Source organism: Musca autumnalis, unplaced genomic scaffold (genome assembly GCF_047663935.1).
Source record: "Musca autumnalis isolate F117 unplaced genomic scaffold, ASM4766393v1 scaffold_1, whole genome shotgun sequence".
Taxonomy (NCBI): domain Eukaryota; kingdom Metazoa; phylum Arthropoda; class Insecta; order Diptera; family Muscidae; genus Musca; species Musca autumnalis.
Genome location: NW_027411644.1, coordinates 63,822,999 through 63,848,652, shown reverse-complemented (window position 1 = coordinate 63,848,652; position 25,654 = coordinate 63,822,999). Strand labels below are relative to the sequence as shown.

At 39.7% G+C, this 25,654-nt stretch overlaps 3 protein-coding genes across 5 annotated transcripts; 2 read left to right on the top strand and 1 right to left on the bottom strand.

Moving 5' to 3' along the window:
- The first annotated feature begins 399 nt into the window (after positions 1-399).
- CAHbeta (carbonic anhydrase beta) lies at positions 400-12,209 on the top strand. 3 transcript variants are annotated; one of them, XM_073978359.1, is made up of 5 exons: positions 400-713; positions 782-1,066; positions 10,891-10,975; positions 11,079-11,266; positions 11,364-12,209. In XM_073978359.1, the coding sequence occupies exons 2-5, from the start codon at positions 974-976 to the stop codon at positions 11,763-11,765; spliced, it is 768 nt and encodes a 255-aa protein (XP_073834460.1). In that variant the 5' UTR covers positions 400-713; positions 782-973; the 3' UTR covers positions 11,766-12,209. The 3 variants fall into 3 exon arrangements, with proteins under 3 accessions (XP_073834460.1, XP_073834470.1, XP_073834479.1); XM_073978369.1 differs by having other exon boundaries at positions 10,891-10,979; XM_073978378.1 differs by lacking the exon at positions 11,364-12,209 and having other exon boundaries at positions 10,891-10,979; positions 11,079-11,217.
- A 589-nt stretch (positions 12,210-12,798) lies between these two features.
- On the bottom strand, positions 12,799-17,049 carry RagA-B (Ras-related GTP binding A/B). Its single transcript, XM_073978343.1, has 5 exons — positions 16,162-17,049; positions 15,995-16,094; positions 15,716-15,933; positions 15,485-15,651; positions 12,799-13,782 (listed from the first exon to the last, which is right to left on the bottom strand). Exons 1-5 carry the CDS (start codon positions 16,171-16,173, stop codon positions 13,350-13,352), a joined length of 930 nt encoding a protein of 309 aa, XP_073834444.1. The 5' UTR covers positions 16,174-17,049; the 3' UTR covers positions 12,799-13,349.
- A 3,948-nt stretch (positions 17,050-20,997) lies between these two features.
- Positions 20,998-22,777, top strand: LOC141390580 (gamma-interferon-inducible lysosomal thiol reductase-like). Its single transcript, XM_073963531.1, has 4 exons — positions 20,998-21,155; positions 21,216-21,347; positions 21,985-22,146; positions 22,439-22,777. The coding sequence occupies exons 1-4, from the start codon at positions 21,072-21,074 to the stop codon at positions 22,724-22,726; spliced, it is 666 nt and encodes a 221-aa protein (XP_073819632.1). The 5' UTR covers positions 20,998-21,071; the 3' UTR covers positions 22,727-22,777.
- The last annotated feature ends 2,877 nt before the right edge of the window (positions 22,778-25,654 follow it).

Sequence of the window (25,654 nt, the reverse complement as noted above, 5' to 3'; positions counted from 1 at the left end):
AATCATGATTTAGTTATATTTCATTAATTTTAGATCATTTCTAATAATAATTATTACTTACCACTTTTCAAAAATTGTTTTTTTTTCATTTTTAACCGCTACCGCTATTTTTTTACTTTTCAATAGTCATTTCTTCAAAGAGGAAATGACAAACGGTCTGTGGTTCATATTTATCGATAATAATACCGGTTATCGATGTGTGATACGATGACAAAACAAGAGAGTGCGTTCAATTAAAAAGAAAAAGAGCTAGCCCCCCTTTTTATGATATTGCTCTCTCACTCTCAACCCCCTCTTTAGACAGGTGGAGCATTATTGTTGTTGCTCAAATGTAAACAACTCTCAGACTTTTGCACGACTGTTCAGGTTTTTGAACTTGTTGGTTGTGCTCCAACTGTTAGTAGCATTTTTAAATGGGTGGAGAGTGGACATCGACATTGCTTGCTTAAACAAGACTAGTCAAATACACGCAAATCACGCGCGCGTTTTTCATATAAAGCAAATTTTATAGTTTTACAAATAAATAATAAATAACAGCAACAATTATAACCAAAAGTGGGGGCCGGTCGTTGTTTTTCCCTAACAAGAAGTGATAATAATTGTTTTGTTATTGCAAAAATAAATAAAAAACAAACAAATATAGTGACACGGCCAAAGTCTGCTGCTTATTAACAAATTATAGAACAGCACTAAGGGAGAAAAATCACAAATAGGTATAAATATACATAGTCAAGGTTATTAGTTTTTTTTCATATAACTAAATATTTTTTATTACTTAAAGGAAAGTGAAAATCGAGACGCTAGCGTGTGTTTTGGAGAGGTACGACGGGAAATTTTTGTAGGTGAACAACATTTGCAACTATTTGGAAACATACGAAGAAAAAGAGTGACAGTGAATTGAAAAAGTAAACAATAACAGTGCAAGGAGGAGACAAGAAGTAGGTGGAGAAGGTAAATCAGCAGCAGCAACAGTATGGAACGTATTTTAAGAGGTATTATGCGTTATCGCAATACAACACGTGAGCAAATGGTACGAGAATTTCAAAAAGTTCGCGATAACCCAGAGGTGAGTTTCTAACGGCCAGACAGAATTTTTTTTCAATGAAGGTCATAAAAATAGATTTTACGAAATATGTTATTGATATGCAATCATTAATTTATTTATTGGTTTAATGTGTATACAATGTTTTTATGGGGTATAGAAAAACACGTCATATTGCAGTCAACGAACCGGTTGATTGCACATGTTTGCCTTTTATTTGTTTTGAAATTCAACATGATGCACCATGGGATGCAATATTATAGTTTTTGCAAATTAAAAGGGCCAGTTAATTATCAAAATTTAAAATACAGACCAGAATATTTGGGATTATAAAAGGAATCATTGTTATAAGGTCTTATTCAGTTTAATGGAATGATGCAATAAATGATACTTGCCTCAGCTCGGTCTCTTACTATTAAAATTAACAGAGTTTCCGACTCACTTTTGAAGGCTTTAACTAAGTAACCAAACAGGTCAAAACGAATCAGTCGAATTTGCCCACAGCAAAATACCCTCTATCAGGAGTTAGCCAAAACGTGCTATGAACAGATTCCTTATTTTAACACGTTCACGGACGCAAAGAAACTCGGAGAGTAGCAAAAAATACACACACTAATTTTTGACTTTGAATTGGCATTGAAATTGGAATGATATAGCATTCACGTCATTTTGCATCATCATTAAAATCAATGCTTTCACATCCGCAAATGTGTAAAAAATAGTTTGATATTTTGAAAGGTATCATATTTTACTGACAAAACCATGATTTCCCATGTTATGGAACTTCAAAGCTCTAGAAATACCCCTAAGTCAATATTGGTATAATTTTAAAGCTTATGAGTACTATATTCTATCACCTATGAACAGATAAAATTTCTTTAAAAAAGTATACGTGTTTGTGGGTGGCCTCAAAGGCTACCATCAGTACATATGACAAGGTGTTCCAGGATCAGGACTTAAACATGACATATATTTATTTGGCATTGGACATGGGAATGTCCAATTCATTGGACATGGAGATGTCCAATTTCAAATGGGATGACGGGCTTAACGATCCCGCGGACCCTATGTGAATCCTTAGAGCGCCCGTTTCGGAGCGAGCGGCTCTAGGGTCTGCGTCTGTACTCCCAGGTTGGGGACGGCTGTATTTTACCTAAGGCGTCAGTTCCTCATGTCAGAGGCGGCCTTTTCGAACTACAATTGCCGGTCTGGAGGCAACAAGCTGGCAGCCCCAGCATCAGAATAGGATGCAATAGACCAATCACCTATTCATCTGAAAACTTCATGATTTACGAAACAGAAACAAAATCTGATGACGAAACCTGCTAAACGAAAAAGGACATGCTTTGCACAAGGGAACGTTAGAACCCTGAACGATTGTACTCGGCTGGCTCAACTTGAGAAACAGACAGACAAATTTAACGTCAACGTCATTGGGGTGAGCGAGATGAGATGGACGAACAGCAACCAAACAACTTCTGCAAATGGCAACTTAATCATCCACAGCCGTCACATCAATAGGCACGAAAAAGGTGTGGGAATAATAATAGGAAAACAAATACATCACACTCATATAATGCTATGCCGATGATACCGATAAGGACATGTTCTATGAACAATTGACAAAAATATGCAACTCTACCGCCAGAAAAGATGTAATGGTATTAATGGGTGACTTAAAAGCGAAAGTGAGTGTGCGAACATGGGGCTGCACCACGTCATGGGTATACATGGGCTAGGCATCAGGAATAACAACGGCGAGCGTTTAGTGAATCTGTGCCAGACATTTGAGTTGACAATAGGTGGAACGATATTCCCACATAAGGATATACACAAGTACACCTGGACCTCCCCGAATGGAAACACTAGGAATCAAATAGACCACATTTGTATAAGTAAAAGGTGGAGGACAAGCCTGTTAGATGTGCGTACAAAGAGAGGCGCGGACATCGATAGCGACCACGAATTGCTCACTGCGAAAATACAAATTAAATTAAGAGCCCACAGGAACTCGCACAACATAAAAAAAAAACCTAAACGATGGGACACTGGCAAACTCAAGCGGCCAGAAACATCAACGGAATTCAGCACAAAGATGAAAGAACGTATCCTAAATAACATACTAGAAACGTGGGAAGAAACCGGAGCTTTAGTATACGAAATTGCAATGGAAACCATGGATAAGCGTTTCTTCGCTGGATTTTGATAAAACATAGAAACGAACAGAAAGCGCGGGTGAACAAGGACAGTTCACAAAAACCTCAATACAACACGATTGCTAAAGCTGTTAAGCGATCGGCAAGAAAAGACAAGAGAAAGTATATGGATAATTTGGCAAAAGAAGCAGAAGGCCCTGCAGGTGCAAACAACACCAGAGAATTGCATCAACTTATAAATAAAATCAACCATAAAAAACAAAATACACATCAACCAGTGGGTTACAGCGATGGAACTCTACTGACAACTCCAGAAGCGCAACTCAACAGATGGAGGGAATATTTTGAAGGACTTACGAATACCGACGATACTGACGAACCCACTGCGTTAGATAATGTTGTTATCACAGAAAGAAGCGATGAAGTCAATTCTGAAGCCCCGACCAAAGAACAAGTAATGATAGCTATTGCTAAACTAAAGAAAAACAAGTAAAAAAGTATCAGTCGGCTTTGCCGACAGAGATATACCCTCAGCCTGTGTATATTGAAACAATTTTTTCCCAAAATACGTATGTATTTAGGGGGTTTTAAAAATGTTGCGCGTTTGAACCGACAAAAATGTTGATTAGGATTAAAAATCAAAAGTTTTGCGGAGGAGATACTAAGAGGAATTGATCGACATTGACCGTTTTTGAAGTGGATCTCCAGCCACAACATATGGTACCATAGGGCGTTTTTACACTCTTCGGGCAGTTTGCTCAAGAAGTATGGACTTGCCCCTAAAAAAACTTTGGCATCGTAATTGAGGCAGCGAATGCAAGTTGCTTCAACAAAAATTAAAGTGATTCGATATCAGGTCTTAAAGTGAACTTATCCGAAATTTTGTGGGGAAGGTACCTGAAGGAGTGGACGGATATGGCTTATCTTAAAACTTAAACTATGTTTGGACAAAATATTACTAAGTCCAAATTTTGGACCGAATGGGCAGATGCGTTCGAGAGTTATCATGCGCTCCAACCACCTCACACGGTGTCATAGGGATTTTTCGCACCTTTCAGGCTATTTTCTCAGGAAGTATGGACTTGCCCCTGATGAAACTTGTACCGTCGTATGGAGGGTATTGAATACAAGTTGCTAAAACAAAAATCAAAGCGCTTCGAGAGATGGCCCTAAACTGAACTTTTCCGAAATTTTGTGTGGGAGGTACCCGAAGGAGTAAACCGATTGAGTCCATATTAAAACCTTATCTAAGTCTGGTACACATTTCAGGATGTGCAAAGTATGGACCAAATCGGTTACTCCCTTCAAGAGTTATCGTGCGCACAAATTTTCCGAACATTTTCGAACTTTTGTGTGGGAGGTACCGGAAGGAGTGGACCGATATAGCCCATCTTCGATCTTAAACTAAGTTTGGGTAAAATATTGCGATAGCCATAATTTGAACCGAATCGGTTTATCCCTTCGAGAGTTATCGTGCGCTCCAGCCAGTCAGACAGACAGACGGACGGACATTGCTCAATCGACTCCAAATTGTCTAAAACACATTTCGTCCAAACATACTTGAGGTCTAAAACCATTATTTCGATGAGGCACATTTTGCCCGTATGAAAGTGTATATACCCTCGTTAGCATAAATGCTGAGGGTATAATAAATCAGCCGGAGAGGACAACATACCCCCTGAACTACTCTTAGCGGACATTGAAGTGACCGCTAACGCCATCCACTTCTACACCTCAAAATTTTGGAGCGAAGAATACGTGGACGCTGCGTGGACAAAAGGAATTATTGTCAAAATCTCGAAAAAAGACGACCTTCGTACTTGCGAAAACTGGAGAGGAATCACACTGCTAAACAAAGTATACAAAGTACTTGCAACAGTAATCCTGACGAGACTAGCTAACGTCGAAGACAAGCTTAGTTATGAACAGGCTGGTTTTCGTCCACACCGCAGCTACCTAGACCAATCAAACATGTTAAGAGTAATTATCGAACAGTCAGCGGAATGGCGGACCCCCTTATACTTCCTCTTCGTCGACTTTAAAAAGGCCTTCGACACTATCAAAAGAGCAGGTATATGGAGATCGCTAGAAAAACGGGATATTTCGAACAAATTAATCTCAATAATAATAAAGGCTATGTATGCCAACGCCGACTTGCAAGTACTTCTTAATGGGATACTAAGTATCCCATTCAAAACAAACGTTGTTGTACGTCAAGGCTGTCCATTATCACCACTACTTTTTGCAATAGCGTTGGATGCCATAATGTTAAAGGTGTGCCGGAAGAGGCGAGGCATAACATGGGGTTTGAATAGGCAGCTCGAGGACCTAGCATATGCAGATGATATCTGTCTACTTTCACACAAGGCCTTCGACATGCAGGACAAAATAAATGATCTAGTTCGACTAGCAAGAGAAGTTGGACTAGAAATCAACATTCAAGAACATATGCAATGCGACTTAACAACCGCAACGACGATGCTATCAAAATGGCAATCAACCGATTCCTTACGTTGTATCATTCTGCTATTTAGGAAGCATTGTGACCATAGCTGGCAGTATCGATAAAGATGTCTCAAACAGACTTAATAAGGCAAGAAGCGCATTTGGTCGGCTGAGAAAAACGTGGAAAAACACACAAATAACAAGAGCTACGAAGTTGAGAATTTTCAAGGCTTGCGTAAAATCTACATTGTTATATGGCAGCGAAACTTGGTTCTATAACGAGCAAATTATACAGAGACTTCAGACTATCATCAATAAATGTCTCCGAATCATATGTGGTATATTTTGGCCAAATACTATTTCTAATGAATGCTTATGGAGATTAGCCGATTAAACACCTATTGCAATGCAGATAAAGAAAAAGAAATGGAACTGGATTGGTCACACTATGAGGAAGCCGCATAATACAATCTCGAGAATGGACCTAGATTGGAATCCGCAGGGCAGTAGAAGACCGGGTCGCCCATAAATGTTTTCAAAATGTATTTATGTGTTTTCTGAAAAAAAATTTGGAACGATCCTAATATTCAATATTTTCCTTGACAATTAATTTTCAATAACAACAATGTTGTTTTTGTAAATTTTTTAGTTGTTGTAATTCATGCACATACCTTCTATAAATTTGCCTTGTATAGAACGTTTCTTTTTATTTAAAAAAAATAATTTACAAAAATGTCAAACGTTAAAAATTTTTGTATGTCAAATCAAGATCAGATGCTGTAATGAAATGCAGAGAAGAATATATCTATTTTGCAGAATAGTTGGTCTTACTTCGTTTTATATGACATGTATTTCAAATATTCAAAGTTGCTTTAAAGGAGAGTGATGCTGCATGTGGTGTTAATGCACATTTCTAGTACACAACTGACCATTGGTGGTCTCCGAGTGAAGTGGCTTTAGTTATTACATGTATACTTATTGTATAAAAACGTCGCCAGATAAAAATATCTACAAAAAATTACGTCTCGTGTCTCTTAAAATTTAAATAGTTTATTTGACTTGACTCAAAATGTCGTCACTAATGAGGCACGATTATTTGGGATAATTATCGATGAATGTTTCATTAGCATTTTTTGTTTGTCTGGCGTTCGAAGTTCAACAAGTAATATACTTGAAATGAAAATAACAATAGCTGCACAATTATACAGATTAAGATTAAGCGGGGAAAGTATTGCTGTAGTACATGGACTCACCAAAAATAAACAAAAAAAAAGTTCGTTCACCTAGAAGCAAAATTCTTTGTTATTTAAAAGGGCACATAATGTATAATCAAGGACGTACGACAAACCTCAATTTTTTAGCCATTACTGATTTTAAAATATAGTGGGGATTATTCTGAATGAAAACTCCTTGTGAGTTTCGTCTCTCTGCCGTTTCAACTTAAAGGAGAAAATGAGAAAACTCACGGGGAGTTTTCATTCAAAATAACCCCCAAATAATTGGATTCAGTAGTAAAGATGTTAAAATTAATGTGGTCAAAATAATTGGAGGTGTGAGCATTGCAAGCTCCTTAAGCCGAACATTTTTTGGGAACAAGTGTCATATAGGCACACCTCTCGATTGGGGTTGAAATTTTTACTATACGTAGTCTGTATGTAGCCTGATCACAAGGATATATAGTCTCCGGGGGAAGTCCAAACTTCGCGGGATATGGGTAATTTTTTACTTTATGTTGCTTATGGGCACACCTTAGGATAACAGGGACTATCAAGCATTAACATGTCAAACCGATCCGATTGGTGCTCCTAAACAACGTAATAAGGTAAAAATTTCCGAAAAGTCAAGACCCATATCTCGGGAAGTATACAATTCCCCTGGAAACACAAGGACTACCTGTGGTAAACATTTCAACCTAATCCAAAAGGTGGTCTTCAAAGACATTAAAGTCCATCGAAAGGAGTGGCACAGCAAACCAAACGAAATCCGTACAAAATTCGAATGCGTTGTTCCGAAATCGTTCAGATTTCGTAACGAAAGTTGTATGGAGTGGTTGATATTATTTCGGAACGAACTTTTGAATGGAAAATAGAAAAAGTTCAAATACTGTCTTTATGTGGCAACTCCTTCAAGGATCACACAAAACTTCATCATTTTTATACCCTCAGAATTTATGCTAACGAGGGTATATACACTTTCATACGGGCAAAATGTGCCTCATCGAACTAATGGTTTTAGACCCCAAGTATGTTTGGACGAAATGTGTTTCAGACAATTTAGAGTCGATTTAGCAATTTCCGTCCGTCTGGCTGGCTGGTGCGCACGATAACTCTCGAACGGATAAACCGATTCGGTTCAAATTTTGGCTTTCGTAATATTTTACCCAAACTTAGTTTAAGTTAGAAGATGGGCTATATCGGTCCACTCCTTCCGGTACCTCCCCCACAAAAGTTCGAAAATGTTCGGAAAATTTGTGCGCACGATAACACTTGAAGAGAGTAACCGATTTGGTACATAATTTGCACATCGTGATATTTCTACCAGACTTAGATAAGGTTCCAATATGGACTCAATCGGTCCACTCCTTCGCGTACCTCCCACACAAAATTTCGGAAAAGTTCAGTTTAAGGCCATCTCACCAATCGCTTTGATTTTTGTTTTAGCAACTTGTATTCAATGTCCCCCATACGACGGTACAAGTTTCATCAGGGGCAAGTCCATACTTCCTGAGAAAATAGCCTGAAAATTGCAAAAACCCCTATGAGCGCAAGTTAAATTTCGAACGGATCTGCCGATTCGGTCCAAAATTTGGGGTTAGTAATATTTTGTCCAAACATAGTTTAAGTTTGAAGATAAGCCATATCGGTCCACTCCTTCAGGTACCTCCCCCACAAAAGTTCAAAAATGTTCAGAAAAATTGTTCGTACGGTAACTCTTGAAAGAAGTGGCCGAATTGGTCTATACTTTCACATCCTAATATATCTACCAGATATAGATCAGGTTCAAATATGGACTATATTTGTCCACTCCATCCGGTACCTCCCACACAAAATTTCGGATAAGTTCACTTTAAGACCTGCTATTGAATCACTTTGATTTTTGTTGAAGCAACTTGCATTCGCTGCCTCAATTACGATGGTAAAAGTTTTTTTAGGGGCAAGTCCATACTTCTTGAGCAAACAGTCCGAAGAGTGTAAAAACCCCCTATGGCACCATATGTTGTGGCTGGAGATCCACTTCCATAACGGTCAATGCCGATCCATTCCTTTTAGTATCTCCTCCGCAAAACTTTTGATCTTTAATCCTAATCAACATTTTTGTCGGTTCAAACGCCCAAAATTTTTAAAACGCCCTAAATACATACGTATTTTGGGGAAAAATTGATTCAATATACACAGGCTGAGGGTATATCTCTGTCCCTCCCTTCTTTTTCGGTTCTAAAGACATCCTTCGGCTCGTCTATGGAGATTCTCTTTCACTCCTCTATTAAGATTCTTCAGAATGTTTATAAAGCCTACCTAATGCTCGTTATAAAGGCTTCCTTTAGCTCGACTATAATGACTCTCTTCTGCTCGTCTATTACGACTCCTTCAGCTCGTCTATAAAGTCCCCCTTCCTCGCGTCCATTGAGATTCACTTCCGATTGTCTATGAAGACTCCTTGGAGCTCGTCTGTAAAGACTCCATGTGCTCTTCTATAAAGATTCCCTTCTGTTTGTATAAATACTCTATTCTGCTCGACTATAAATACTCCCTCTGCTGCTCATCTATAAAGTTTCACTTCAGCTCGTCTATAAATACTTCCTTCAACCTTTGTATAAAGACTTCTTTCAGCTCGTCTACAAATACTTCCTTCAGCTCTTCTGGAAATATTGTCCTTTGTTCGCCTATAAAGACTTCCTTCTGCTCGTCTATAAAGTTTCCCTTCAGCTCGTCTATAAAGACTCCCTTCTGCTCGTCTATAGAGACTACCTTCAGCTCGCCTATAAAGACTCCCTTGAGCTCGTCTATAAAGACTCCCTTGAGCTTGTCTATAAAGACTCCCTTCAGCTCGTCTAAAAACACGCACTGTTTGCCTATAAAGACTCCCTTCTGCTCGTCTATAGAGACTAGCTTCACCTCTCCTATAAAGACCCCCTTCTATTTGTTAATAAAGACGCCCTTTAGCTCGTCTGTAAAGACTCCCTCCTGCTCGTCTATAAAGACTCCCTTCAGCTCGTCTATAAAGACCCCCTTCAGCTCGTCTATAAAGACCCCCTTCAGCTCGTCTATAAAGACCCCCTTCAGCCCGTCTATAACGACTCATTTTCGCTCGTCTATAAAGACTCCCTTTCGCTCGTCTATAAAGACTCCCTTCGATCGTCTATAAAGACCCCCTTCAGCTCGTCTATAAAGACTTCCTTCGACTAGTCTCTAAAGACTCCCTTCAGCTCGTCTATAAAGACTCCCTTCAGCTCGTCTATAAAGACTCCCTTCAGTTCGTCTATAAAGACTCCCTTCAGCTCGTCTATAAAGACTCCCTTTCGCTCGTCTATAAAGACTCACTTTCGCTCGTCTATAAAGACTCCCTTTCGCTCGTCTATAAAGACTCCCTTTCGCTCGTCTATAAAGACTCCCTTTCGCTCGTCTATAAAGACTCCCTTTCGCTCGTCTATAAAGACTCCCTTTTCGCTCGTCTATAAAGACTTCCTTCGGCTCGCCTATAAAGACCCCCATCAGCTCGCCTATAAAGACTCCCGTCAGCTCGTCTATAATGAATCCATTCCGCTAGTCTACATAGACTGCCTTCAGCTCGTCTATAAAGACTCCCTTCCGCTCGTTTATAAATACTCCCCCACTGCTCCTCTATAAAGACTGAATTCAGCTCATCTTTAAAGACACCGTTCAGCTCATCTTTAAAGAGTCCCTTTGGCTAGTCTATAGACTTCTCTTGGTTCGTCTATAAATACTTCGTTTGGCTCGTCTATATAGACTCCTGTTAAGACTACATTTTTTGGAAACGTTATGAAATTTATCCACATATGCCTCCCACGAATTCCTATCTTATCAGGGCCATATTTATAATTAGATACTTGAAATTTGATGATTGCACTTTCTTTGGAATCTATTGTTATTTACCATAATCTCAGTTTTTTCACCCCACTAAGATATTCCGCAAAAAAGAAAGACCTTCAAATTGCCTCTTATCTATGTGTCGCTCATTATTTTGCTAATGAATTATCTAATCTTTTTTGTGTGGTTTATTTTGCAGCCGAAAGCAGTTTTCTTCACCTGTATGGACAGTCGCATGATTCCCACCAGATATACGGATACTCATGTTGGTGATATGTTTGTGGGTGGGTGTGTACTGTAAAATTTATTATTATAGCCCAGCCATGTCATATCATATTCTAAATAATATCAATCATCTTCATTTCTTTGTTTCCTACCAATTTGCAGTACGTAATGCTGGAAATTTAATACCACATGCCCAACATTTTCAAGACGAACATTATTCATGTGAGCCGGCTGCTTTGGAATTGGGTTGTGTGGTCAATGATATACGTCACATAATTGTGTGTGGCCATAGTGATTGTAAGGCCATGAATTTGCTGTATGAACTAAGAGATCCAGAATTTGCCTCAAAGGTACGTCGTGGAGTGGGGAAGGGAGGGGAGAACGAAAAAAAGGAAGTATCATAAAAACAATATTTTAATTTTCCTTGTTTGTTTCTTTTTATTGCAGCGCAATCGACGTTTATCCCCCTTAAGGGCTTGGCTGTGTACACATGCCAACACCAGCCTTAATAGATTTCTCGAATGGAAGGAGGCAGGCATGGTTGACCCTTTAGTATTCTCCTCCGAAACACCCTTGCGTCGTTTTGTTGCCTACATTGACCCGGAGAATAAGTTTGCCATTGAAGATAAACTATCACAAATTAACACATTGGAACAAATGTCCAATATTGCATCATATGGCTTCCTGAAGCCACGCCTGGAATCACATGACTTACACATACATGCCTTGTGGTTTGACATCTATACGGGTGATATTTATTTCTTTAGTCGTGGTGCCAAACGTTTTGTTCCCGTCGATGAGGATAGTGTGGAAAAACTAACCGATGAAGTGCGAAAGTTTTATTCATGAAGAGGAGGAGGAGGGTAAGGCGTGGGGAAGAAATCGAATATGTAAAAGATAATAACAGGCTTTTACATCTTGAGACCAGTCATGCATTTAACTGTGATAATGACACAGGTCTGTTCCATTACTAGAGTGGATCTTTAGATGTCTTGAGGAATAGAGGTTTCATCTTGGTATTCTTTTTGGAATTTCACACAGACCTGTGTTAGCCACCTGTTAACTTTATAACAATGAAAGACCACTTACTAGGGATTTGTAGCTTTCTTAAACCGTTTTATTGTTTAGTAAATAAGTGTAATAATATTTTAAATATAAACAAAATATATTTTTTGAAAAATTTCTGTATATTGTTAGTAAAATTAAATGTGTATATTTATTGTATAAACAATTCGAAATTGTGTGTTCATAATATTTATAAATACCAAAATAAACAAAGTGTTATAAAAAAAATAATTAAAATGTTTCGTCTAAAAAGACTCCCTTTAGGTTCGCATATAAAAACCGCCTTCAGCTCGTCTAAAGAAACCCTCAGTTCGTCTATACAGACTACCTTAAGCTCATCTGTAAAGACAGCCTTCAGCTCGTCTGTAAGGACTCCCTTCATTTCGTCTATAAAGACTCTCTTCAGCTCGTCTATAAAGAATCTTTTCAGCTCGTCTATAATGTTTACCTTCAGCTTGTCTATATAGGCTCTCTTCGGCTCGCCTATAAAGACTCCCTTCAGCTCGTCTATAAAGACTCCCTTCAGCTCGTCTATAAAGACTCCCTTCAGCTCGTCTATAAAGACTCCCTTTAGCCCGTCTATAAAGACAGCCCTCAGCTCGTCTGTAAAGACAGGCTTCAGCTCGTCTGTAAGGACTCCCTTCATTTCGTCTATAAAGACTCTCTTCAGATTATCAAATTATCTTCAGTTCGTCTATAAAGACCCAGCTGGTCTATATATACTCTATTCCACTCACCTATAAAGGATGCCTTTCACTTGCCTATGAGGGCGGGCCTACAAAGTCCTCCACCGATTTCATTCGAAAATTTATTGAACTTGTTTTTGAAAATAAATTTTATTGGTTTATGTCTTGTTGAGATACAACTAAATATTTGAAATATTGAGTTTATACAAAAAAACTTCTTAAATTTAGGTTCAAAACAGATTAGTTTTTATAGATACTTTAAATTGAGCTTTAATTATTTTTATTAAAAAAGAAAAGGTTCATCCAAATTTTGAAATGCGTCTTAGTATAGGTGAAATTTTACATGTAATTGGTTGGCCTTATAAATACAGAATTTTATGTAAAAATATTAAAAATTAAAAATTTTTCAGAATAAGAAAAAACAATTTATTAAAAAAATTAACAACAAATACCTCAAAATATTCTCTTTTTTAAATCTTATAATTTAATTGTTCGAAAAGAAAAATCAATTACAACATTTTTCAACATTCTCACCTTCTTCACAGTGAAGAGTTATCATGGAAAGAAGTTGATTATAAAAAAAACAAGTACCAGTATATAAAACATTTACAAGCACTTTACACTTATTTAATTAGTTTTCATCATCCCATTCGCAGGATGGATAACCAACTCTCCTTCATCTTCAATGATATTGATGATGATTGACAGCATTCGTATTGGGATTTTCCAATTCTTCAAAATATTTCCGAGCATTGCGTATATTCACAAGCGTTGCTTCTGACGGTATGGTGGGGTCAGACATAACAACCATAACGTAGGTGTTACTGGTAAAGGTATCAATGAATGCAGCAAAGGCACTGTTACGAACCTCTATTGAATGGAATTTACCACCTAATTTGGAACAACTTAATTTGAATTGTTTAATGATGTTGGACACTTTTTCAAAACGATGTGAATCACGATTCTTTTTACTTTGACAATGTGAGATTACCAAAAATGTGGCTTTTTCGAAGAGTAGAACCTCGTCTGCTTCAATGACATTGGCAAATGCTGATAGAGAATTCTCCAATGCAGCTACATTTGGTATGAGCATAGTTACAATGCTGGACCAGGCTCTAGAAGAAGTATGAAATCATTTTAATAAATCCGTCAAAAGTAGGTGTTATCTATGAAGACTCTCTTCGGCTCGTCTGTAAAGACTGACTTCGGCTTGACTATAGAGACTCCTTTCTACTCGTCTATAAAAACCTTCTTCGTCTCGTTTATAAAAGCATTTATAGGCTTGTCTGCAAATACTCCCTTCTGCACGTCTATAAACCCCCCTTCGGTTCGTCTATTCGTCGAATATAAAGACTAACTTCAATTATGGCTCACTTCTACTCGTCTATAAAGACTCCCTTCTACTCGTCTATAAACACTCCCTTAAGTTCTTCTATAAAGACTCCCTTAAGTTCTTCTATAAAGACTCCCTTCTGCTCGTCTATAAAGACACCCTTCGTCTCGTCTATAACGACTCCCTTCCACTCGTTTATGTAAGACTTGTTTATAAAGACTCCCCTCTACTCGTCTATGAAGACTCTCTTCTATCCGGCTCGTCTATAAAGACTCCCGTCGGCCCTTCTACGGAGACTCTGTTCGGCCCGTCTACGGAGACTCCCTTCAGTTCGACTGCCGACTTGCTTCATTTTGTCTATAATGACTCCCTTCGGCTTGTCTATAAAGACTCTGTTCTATTCGTCTATATAGACTCCCTTGGGCTCGTTCCCTAAAGCTAATCTGTAAATATTCCCCTCTGCTCGTCTACAAATACTCCCCTCTGCTCGTCTATAAAGACTCCCTTCGTCTCGTCTATAAAAACCACCTTCGTCTCGCTTATAAAGAATTCTTGATTTCTATCAAGACTACTTTCAGCTCGTCTACAAAGTTCCCCTAAAGCTTGTTTATAAATACTCCCCTCTGTTCGTCTATAAATACTCCCTTATACTTCTAAGAAGACTCCCTTCGGGTCGTTTATAAAGTCTCCCTTCGGTTCGTCTATAAAAACTACCTTCATCTCGTTTATAAAGAATCTCTTCGTTTCGTCTATGAAGAATACTTTCGGCCCATCTAAAAAGTTCCCCTAAAGCTTGTCTATAAATACTCCCCTCTGCTCGTATATAAATACTCCTTGCTGCTCGTCTGTAAAGACTCCCTTCGGATCGTTTATAAAGACTCCCTTCGTCTCGTCTATAAAAACTACCTTCGTCTCGCTTATAAAGAATGGCTTTATTTTCGTCTATGAAGACTCCCTTCGATTCGTTTATAAAGACTACCTTCGACTCGTCTACAAAAACTACCTTCTTTTCGTTTATAAAGAATCGCTTCGTTTTGACTATGAAGATCACTTTCTGCCCGTCTAAAAAGTTCTCCTACAGGTCATCTATAATTACTCGTCTATAAAGAATCCCTTCAGGTAGTCTATTAAGTCTACATTCAGTCGAATATAAAGACCCTCTTCAATAATGACTCCCTTCTACTCTCCATAATGAACCTCTTCAGGTAGTCTATTAAGACTACCTTCAGTCGAATATAAAGACTCTCATCAATAATGACTCACTTCTATTCGTCTATAAAGACTCACTTCGGTTCGTTTATAAAGACTACCTTCGGCTCGTCTATAAAGATTCCCTTCATTTCATTCATCTCGTCTATAAAGACTCCCTTCAGCTCGTCTATAGAAATTCCCCTCACATCGTTTTTAAAGATTTTCTTCAGCTCGTATGTAATGACTTTCTTGAGCTTGTTTGTCAGTCTTCGTTCCTATAAAACATTACTTACCTATAAAGCGTTTCATCCCAAATACTCGTTCTAAAGCAAGTAACATTTCCGGGTCTTGATAGCCTTATCAAATCATCTTCACGATCTTTGAACAAAGATTCTCTTTGTTCCTCTGCAACCAGATCCATTTTGTGGATAAGACAAAAGATTTTTGCATCTGGTGAATTCTGCAATAAGACACACAGATTTTATACAAACAATCGTCCCAATAATATACATTGCATATTTTACCTGTAACAACGCCTCCAAACATGATTGATAATAGTGGACATCCCTTTCCAGTTCACGACTCTCCACATCAAAGACATAGATTAGTACCTCAACATTACGGAAAATGTTATCACGTTGTGAAGCAAAATATTGCTGCATAAAACCTTCCTGACCACCACAATCCCATAGATTCAAAACCAAATTACCCAAAAATCGGACATGAGAGTGTTCCACATCAACTAGAGGATGAAAGGGATGAGTATTAAATGTTGTTTAACAAGTGATGTGTCATAAGCTTACTTGTTGCTCCCAATCGTGTGGTGTCTCTGGCAATATAGTTGGCAAATATAATGGAACGCATACTGGTCTTACCCGAACCACTTTTGCCCATAAGAAGTACCTACGACAAATAAACGTTTATTACACTGTTTTTGTTGCAAATTTGTTAAGATATTGGATTTTCGTACCTTTTTCTTCATTTTGCTGTTTTATTTCTTATTATCTTCCTTGGATTGGATTTGTTGGATTTGTTTTTGGATTGATTGGATTCCTCTGGTGGATTGCTTACGCCCAGATAACATTCAGGGGTTCACTTGATCGAAAAAATTACTTCTACAGGGCTTTACAGTTAGAAAAACGAACACTCTTCAGGGCTTTACAGTTAGAAAAACGAACCTCTACAGGGCTTTACAGTTTTGTTTTGATAACAAAACAATAATTTAAACAGCTGTTCTTTGTCATTTGGCTTATCGCTCAGTTAGTGTGGAGACGCAACGTAACTCGAGTGATACGGTTCATTACGATTGATGGTGAATGTAGACGTGGAGTAAATAACGGAAAACAGACTTTTTGAATGAATTTATGTATGGAATGAATTTTGGCGTCAGGCTATAAAGGCCTGGGCACATAAATATGCTGCTTCACCAGTTTGCCTTGTTGCTTCTGATAAAAGAATACAAAAGAAACGGGCAACCTAGTTAGTTTTATTATAGCTCTGTTCCTTTACGTGCAAGAATCATCAAGTTTTACCACTTTTTACTCGAAAAGCGTTGCTTTACTTTATGGCCCCGGCACATACGGTCCGTTGTGCGTCTCGTCACGCATTAAATACAACAACCACATGAAAAAAGTGTAAGTGATGCCAAGTTTGTTCTTGAAGTTTTCATGTGGTTGTTGTAACGCGACGCTCAGCGGACCGTATGTGCTGGGGCCTTTACTTTTGCATACCTATATTGTGCTATTTTTAAACGTTTGTATCTCGAATAATTTTACCAGCAGGATGTGCAAAAGGTTCCACCAAGAGTGTTTTTTTTGGTAATGGTGCAGTGTGTTTTGCGGAACTGTGCGGCATGCTGCGCAAATGTTTTGCACGATGTCATCTACGCTTGCCTTATAGAAATTTAGGCGACTGCACCATCTTGAACGTAGTTGAGCCAAATGGGGTATGACCTCCGAGAACCGCATTTGCATGATAGTTGTTCGTAGCATCTTCGACTGCATTTGTGTGAATGCTATTAAAAACTGCTTGATATGCTTGCTAATCTAGGAGTTCTTTCTTATATCGCTTGGCCTCTCCCTCTCTCTTTCTTGATTACGAAAATCACTCCTGACATGCCTGGGTGGGGAGTTCTATCCACCAAACGGTAATTGGGGTGTCTCTCACAGTAATACCCTGCAACGAATATCGGAATATTAGGAATCCCGAGGTTAAACGGTTCCGGGAAAATCCCTGTTACACTCTACGTGGCTTGGACTTCTTGTTCTTAAATACCACGTACGACTGGCGTCCATACATCTAATTGAGTATTCAACATTTCAAACTTGACCGAAGGTACTTGACAGTTGCTCTGTTCCTTTACGTGCCTGAGGTTACCATTTCTTACCATTTTTAACCTGTAAAGTGTTCCCTTACTTTTAATAGCATACAATTTATATGATAGCAGTTTACCACTTTTACCATTTTCTGCCACTGTTACCATTTTTAAAAGTAAAGGAACAGACCAAGTATTAAAGGCTTTTGATAAGTCGGGCGCCACCAACACTGTCCAATTACACTGCTTGAGTCCTCGTGAATCGCAACAACACAGTCCCTCTCATACACTAATCCAGAGCATAGACGAGCTGAAGGGAGTCTTTATAGACGAGCTGAAGGGAGGCTTTATAGAAGAGCCGAAGGGAGTTTTTATAGACGAGTCGCAGGGAATCTTTATGGACAAGCCGAAGGGAGTCTTTATATACAAGCTGTAGGGAGTCTTTATGCACGAGTCACAGGCGATCTTTATAGACGAGCTGAAGGCAGGCTTTATAGGCGAGCTGAAGACAGTCTTCATAGGCGAGCAGAAGGGAGTCTTTATAGACAAATTGGAGGAAGTATTCATAGACGAGCTGAAGGGAGTCTTCATAGACGAATTAAAGGGCCGAAAGGAGCCTTTATAGACGACCAGATGGGAGTCTTTATAGACGAGCGGAAGGGAGTCTTTATAGACGAGCGGAAGGGAGTATTTAAAGACGAGCGAAATGGAGTATTTAAAGACGAGTAGAAGCGGGTATTTATACGCGAGCAAAAGGGGTCTTTATAGACGAGCGGAAGGGAGTCTTTATAAACGAGCGGAAGGGAGTCTTTATAGACGAGCGGAAGGGAGTCTTTATAGACGAGCGGAAGGGAGTCTTTATAGACGAGCGGAAGGGAGTGTTTATAGACGAACGGAAGGGAGTCTTTATAGACGAGCGGAAGGGAGTCTTTATAGACGAGCGGAAGGGTGTCTTTATAGACGAGCGGAAGGGAGTCTTTATAGACGAGCGGAAGGGAGTCTTTATAGACGAGCGGAAGGGAGTCTTTATAGACGAGCGGAAGGTAGTCTTTATAGACGATCGGAAGGTAGTCTTTATAGACGAGCGGAAGGTAGTATTTATTGACGAGCGGGAGTCTTTATGAACGAGCGGAAGGGAGTCTTTATAGACGAGCGGAAGGTAGTCTTTATTGACGAGCGGGAGTCTTTATGAACGAGCGGAAGGGAGTCCTTATATACGAGCGGAAGGGAGTCTTTATACGCGAGCGAAAAGGGGTCTTTATAAGCGAGCGGAAGAGAGTCTTCATAGGCGAGCAGAAGGGAGTCTTTATACGCGAGCAAAAAGGGGTCTTTATAGACGAGCGGAAGGGAGTCTTTATAGACGAGCGGAAGGTAGTCTTTATAGACGTGTTGAAGGGAGTCTTTACAGACGAGCGGAAGGGAGTCTTTATAGACGAGTTGAAGGGAGTCTTTATAGACGAGCGGAAGGGAGTGTTTATAGACGAGCGGAAGGGAGTCTTTATAGAGGAGCTGAAGGGAGTCTTTATAGACGAGCTGAAGGGAGTCTTTATAGACGAGCTGAAGGGAGTCTTTATAGACGAGCGGAAGGGAATCTTTATAGACGAGCGGAAGGGAGTCTTTATAGACGAGCGGGAGGGAGTATTTATAGACGATCGGAAGGGAGTCTTTATAGACGAGCGGAAGGGAGCATTTATAGACGACCGGAAGGGAGTCTTTATAGACGAGCGGAAGGGAGTCTTTATAGACGAGCGGAAGGGAGTCTTTATAGACGAGCGGAAGGGAGTCTTTATAGACGAGCGGAATTGAGTCTTTATAGACGAGCGGAAGGGAGTCTTTATAGACGAGCGGAAGGGAGTCTTTATAAACTAGCGGAAGGGAGTCTTCATAGGCGAGCGGAAGGGTGTCTTCATAGGGAGTCTTTATAAACGAGCGGAAGGGGGTCTTCATAGGCGAGCGGAAGGGAAGGTTTATAGAAGAGCTAAAGGGAGTCTTTATAGACAAGTTGGAGGAAGTATTCAGCTGAATGCAGTTTTTATACGCGAGCAAAAAGGGGTCTTTATACACGAGCGGAAGGGAGTCTTATAGACGAGCGGAAGGGAGTATTTATAGACGAGCGGAAGGGTGTCTTTATAGACGAGCGGAAGAGAGTCTTCATCGGCGAGCTAAAGGGAGTCTTCATAGACAAGTTGGAGGAAGTATTTATAGACGAGCTGAAGGGAGTCTTCATAGACGAATTGAAGAGCCGAAGGGGGCCTTTATATACGACTAGAAGGGAGTCTTTGTAGACGTACTGAAAGTAGTCCTTTTAGACGTGTTAAAGAGAATATTTTTAGACGATTTGGGGGAATCACTATATAGGGACAGAAGAAAATCTTTACATACAGGCAGAAGGTGCCTTAACAGACGATTAGATGTGGCGTATATGCAGGCTGACAAAGGGATCATCAGAGGCAAGCAGAAGAGAGTCTTCATAGACAAGCAAAAGAGAGCCTCCATAGACGAGCAGAATGGGGTCAGTATAGCCAAGGTCTGGCTGGTTAATATGATAAATCTGATAGGGAGTAACCGAATTCGTTCAAACTTTGTACATCGTAATATTTATTCCCAACTTAGCCAACTTATTCCACGCTAGGAGATGGTCCATGTGTACCTTCCTCACAAAAATTAAACATTTTTGCCTATGCCTAGGATTATGTTCGTGGATTATTTTGAAATGTTTACCGAATCTAGTCCTTGTGGTCCTGACAACAGTGATGTGGGTGAGCCCGTACTTCCTGACATAATGGCCTGAAAACTCTAAAAAATTGCTGGTGGGTACGATAACTATCGGCAGAAGCAGTGATGTCAGCCAAGATCATCCATATACGTTAACGTATGTGAGAATAACAATCAGTCGTCGTTGATCAGCCGACAAGTAAACATGTGCATGGATATACGCATAATTTTAGTGGGGACACTGAACAAAACCGCACACACCCGCCACATGTTTATTGGTCACAGGTCTAGCAACCACTGAATGCTGATACAAACTTTCTTGTGATTCTCTCACTACTTTACTCTCTTTTCTTTTTGGAGCATCAATGCAGTGATGTACACAGGTGGCAGGTAGTCTTTGTAGTCCCTATTGCAAACCTGTGATTAACTATTTCCTTTTAACACAATTTGACTTAAGTGGGGTACACACGATCAGTTTTGACTGTCAGTTTTGCTCAAATAATCGGTTGCTAGCCAGTGTGGCCGCTAATTTTTGTCAGTCATCAGGCATCCATAAAATATTTTGTGGTTACTGGACAGTTTGACATTTATCGATATTTCCGAAAAATCGACAGTTAAAACTGATCGTGTGTACCCCGCTTTAGTACCTTTCTGTTTTGGGTTTTCTCCACCCACTTTGCAATCGTGTTTTATTTATAAGCTTCTAATTTGTTACGGTTATTTGTTGAAATTCTAATTTCCATATATTTGTGGACTTAAGCGAACATTCGTTTTCATAATCATCACATTCGATTCGATTATTAAACCAAATCACCAGCAAATCGCTGAGCAGTGCGATTCCAAACTCGAGAATGATTTTTCGCAAGTTATGCATGGTTCTGAGTATAATTGCTGGAATATCCGGTGTACTAAGTCAAGATTTGGGTAGGCCGAAGGTAAGCCCTTGTATTTACACGATTCCCTATTTATTTTCTAAATGTTCTATTTATTTGCAGCTAAAAGTTTCGATTATATACGAAGCATTGTGTTCCGATAGTATAGAGTTCTTTGCCCATCAATTAGGACCAAATTATGATGTGCTAAAGGATTACATTGATGTAACAATGATACCGTTTAGTAAGTCTTTGGTAAGTATTCCAAGTGTTCAATTGGGAGTTTTTTTTTTTTTTTCAAAATTCGAATACGAAATTTTTAAGGTACGGAAATAAACTTTATGAAACGTTTGCAATCGTTTTGTTTCGTATTTTCATTAGTAGCAAAACAAAACGAACGATAACCCAAGTTGACCGAACTCGCTGTTTAGTTTCGTTTCGTTTACATTCGTAAGTGCGAAAAAAACGAAAAGCGAAAAGTTCTAAAGAACAAATCATAGAAAACGAAACACACATTTTAATCGTTTCCAAACGTTTGCTGGTTGATTAAAACCTCAACTCCACCGTAGAATGTTCCAAGTATGTTTGTTGATGTTAGCTTAGTGCGTTGTTAAACAATCAAATGTGTGTGTCTGAATGTGTCATTGTTCATTTTGTTTCGTTCGTGAATGATACAACCCGGAACATCATAGCCGAAGTACATTTCAGCTATTGTACAGTTTTGTTCTTCTTCAGTTGAAAAGTTTGTGGTTTCGTTTTGTTTTAAGAACGAAACTATTCAGAAAATATATAAAGTTTGTGACTTTGTGTGAATGGTACGGGAAACGTTTCGTTTGTTTGCGTTTATTGAAATGTTGTGACTTATAAAGCGCTTTGATTTTATTTCTTCCAGTCTGTAAACCACATGCTTAAATTTGTTTGCCAACATGGACCCGAAGAGTGTAAGGGTAATCGCCAACAATTGTGTGTGATGAATCAAAGCTATGACCAAGTTGTCCAAACAAAATTTGTATTATGTCAGATGGGTCAGAAAAATATCACAGATATTGAGGAGGTAAGTTGGAACATTTACTTCTAAGAATACAAAAACAAAAATATTTTAAAAATCCTTCAAGAATTTTTTAAAGACAACTTTAAGTTTTACTAACTAAAGTCTTTAATTGTGGAAGAATATGGTCTTTCAAAAGAAGTTGTTTAGTCTCTTCTGGAGAAGATAATTATTGAGGACATAGAGGTCTTCTTGACGACTTTTCGGATGATTTCAAGGTCCTTTATGACCATTCAAAAGATCTTCTGAAAAGCCTTTGTTTTAGTAAATCATTTCGAAAATTTTGTTTGTTTTCCAGTGCACAAAAGCGTTGGGTTTATCCAGCAACATTACAGCCTGTATGGAGGGAGATGAGGGTAATCATTTGCAGTTGCAAGCCGAACGCGTTACATTTGTATATCAGCCGCAGTTTTTACCAACTATTATCTATGATGGAATCTTCAATCAACAATTACAGGATAATTCAATTAAAGATTTTCTTGGAACAGTTTGCCATGTGTTTCAGCTACGTGGCGATTTAATACCCCTTTCCGGAGTTTGTCATTATCCAGTTGTATGTTTGACATGCTCTGTTTTTGCATATTAATAGACCCACCTGTTTAATGAAAATAAAAAATACACCAACACGGAAGCTTTATAGACGAGTTGAAAGGAGTCCTTATAGACGGATGGAGTCTTTATAGACAAGCAGACGGTAGTTTTTAAAGACATGCAGAAGGGAGTCTTTAGAGACGAGCAGAAGGGAATCTTTATAGACGAGCGGAAGGGAGTCTTTATAGACGAGCGGAAGAGAGTCTTTATAGACGAGCGTAAGGGAGTTTTTATAGAAGAGCGGAAGGGAGTTTTTATAGACGAGCGGAAGGTAGTCTTTATAGACGAGCGGAAGGGAGTCTTTATAGACGAGCGGAAGGGAGTCTTTATAGACGAGCGGAAGGGAGTCTTTATAGACGAGCGGAAGGGAGTCTTTATAGACGAGCGGAAGGGAGTCTTTATAGACGAGCGGAGGGGAGTATTTATAGACGAGCGGAGGGGAGTCTTTATAGACAAGCGGAGGGGAGTCTTTATAGACAAGCGGAACGGAGTCTTTATAGACAAGCGGAGGGGAATCTTTATAGACGAACGGAAGGTAGTCTTTATAGACGAGCGGAACGGAGTCTTTATAGACGAGCTGAAGGGAGTCTTTATAGACGAGCTGAAGGGAGTCTTTATAGACGAGCTGAAGGGAGTCTTTATAAACGAGCTGAAGGGAGTCTATATAGACGGGCTGAAGGGAGTCTTTATAGACGAGCTGAAGGGAGGCTTTATAGACGAGCTGAAGGGAGTCTTTATAGACGAGCGGAAGGGAGGCTTTATAGACGAGCTGAAGGGAGTCTTTATAGACGAGCTGAAGGGAGTCTGTATAGACGAGTTGAAGGAAGTCTTTATAGACGAGCTGAAGGGAGTCTTTATAGACGAGCGGAAGGGAGTCTTTATAGACGAGCTGAAGGGAGTCTTTATAGACGTGATGAAGGGAGTCTTTATATACGAGCGGAAGGGAGTCTTTATAGACGAGCTGAAGGGAGTGTTGATAGGCGAGCTGAAGGGAGCCTTTATAGACGAGCTGAAGGGAGTCTTTATAGACGAGCTGAAGGGAGTCTTTATAGACGAGCCGAAGGGAGTCTTTATAGACGAGCTGAAGGGAGTCTTTATAGAAGAGCTGAAGGGAGTCTTTATAGACGAGCCGAAGGGAGTCTTTATAGACGAGCTGAAGGGAGTCTTTATAGACGAGCTGAAGGGAGTCTTTATAGACGAGCTGAAGGGAGTGTTAATAGACGAGCTGAAGGTGCAAAGAGCTGCCGCGATTCTCATAACTGGAGCCATCAGGATCACACGACAGGCTGCTCTGAACAAAATGCTGAACTTAAAACCACGGAGTCTCAGCATTAAGTGTCAGGCAACTCGCAGTGCCCTACGGCTGCATGAACAGGATCTCTGGCGCGGTTGTGCCTATGGGCATGTATGTATCCTGAACGAATCAGGTATAAATGTGAACCAACGCGGGAAACCGAGCGACTATATATAACCAGTGCTGAGATTTGACGATATGGACGTAGTTATACCTAGTAGAGACGACTGGATCGGCAGTAACCCCCCTCGGGACGGTCTGGCTTTTTATACAGACGGTTCCAAGATGAAGGAAGGTACCGGGGCTGGCGTCTACTGTGAAATGTTATCTCTTGAGTACACCTACAGGTTAAACAGCAACTGTAGTGTCTTCCAGGCTGAAATCTTCGCGATTTGGAAGGCAGCGGAATTGATAAAAAGTTTGGATTCAGTAATCTTTGAACCTGTGACTATCTTTGTAGATAGTCAAGCGGCTCTTAAAGCCATCAAATCCTGCAACATCAATTCCGATGTCCTCCTTAAGTGTAGATCAGCTTTGGGAACGCTTACTAACGGGTTCCGGCTATGCTGGGTGCCAGGACACCGCGACTATCTGGGTAATGAAAGAGCAGATGAATTAGCTAGACGATGATCGCAGTCTACAGATCTAGCTATTGCTGACTCCATCAAACCACCCATTTGTAATTTCTTCCAAAAAATTGAAACGTTCTCTGACGAAAGAGCCAGTGAATTCTGGCATAATTGCATTGTGGCAAGATTCATATGGCCGTCTCCGTCAGTCAAAAGAACGAACTCTCTATTGACCTGAGTAAAGCTGAAGTTAGAGTAACGACGGGAGTCGTTACTGGACACTGTTATATCAGGGCCCTTACCATCAAATGGGATGAGGATGAGGAGGAGTTAGAGACGATCGAGCTCATCCTGTGTCGTTGTCCAGCCCTGGCTCGTAGACGACATAGGTTAGTAAGTGTTCACTTTCCACCGTGTCTAACTTTCTACTCAACTGTGGAACCTGCTGTGATCTACAACATCATCAAAAATCTGAAGTGGCTGGGACAGCGCAACCTGAACGCGTAAATTATGTTTCAAATATTCTGCCTACCATCAAAATACAACTTTTTTCCTTCTCTAAAACTATTCCTCCCCTCTTAAACTTTCTTGTAATTTATTCTTTCTTTACTTTTTTAATAACTTCCTCTTTTTATTTCTTCCCCCTATCCTCTCTTTTCCATATCCTCTTTTCTTTACAGCATTTTCATCTGTTTTCTACTCGATGATCGCAATGGACCGGAAGGTCTCCGAGTGACGCAGCCACAAGTTAGTGGCTGCACATCCCCAAACCTAACCTAACCTAGAAGGGAGTCTTTATAGACGAGCTGAAGGGAGTTTTTATAGACGAGCTGAAGGGAGTCTTTATAGACCAGCTGAAGGGAGTCTTTATAGACGAGCTGAAGGGATTCTTTATAGACCAGCTGAAGGGAGTTTTTATAGACGAGCTGAAGGGAGTCTCTATAGACGAGCTGAAGGGAGTCTTAATAGACGAGCTGAAGGGAGTCTTTATAGTCGAGCTGAAAGGATTCTTTATAGACGAGCTGAAAGGAGTCTTTATAGGCGAGCTGAGGGAATCTGT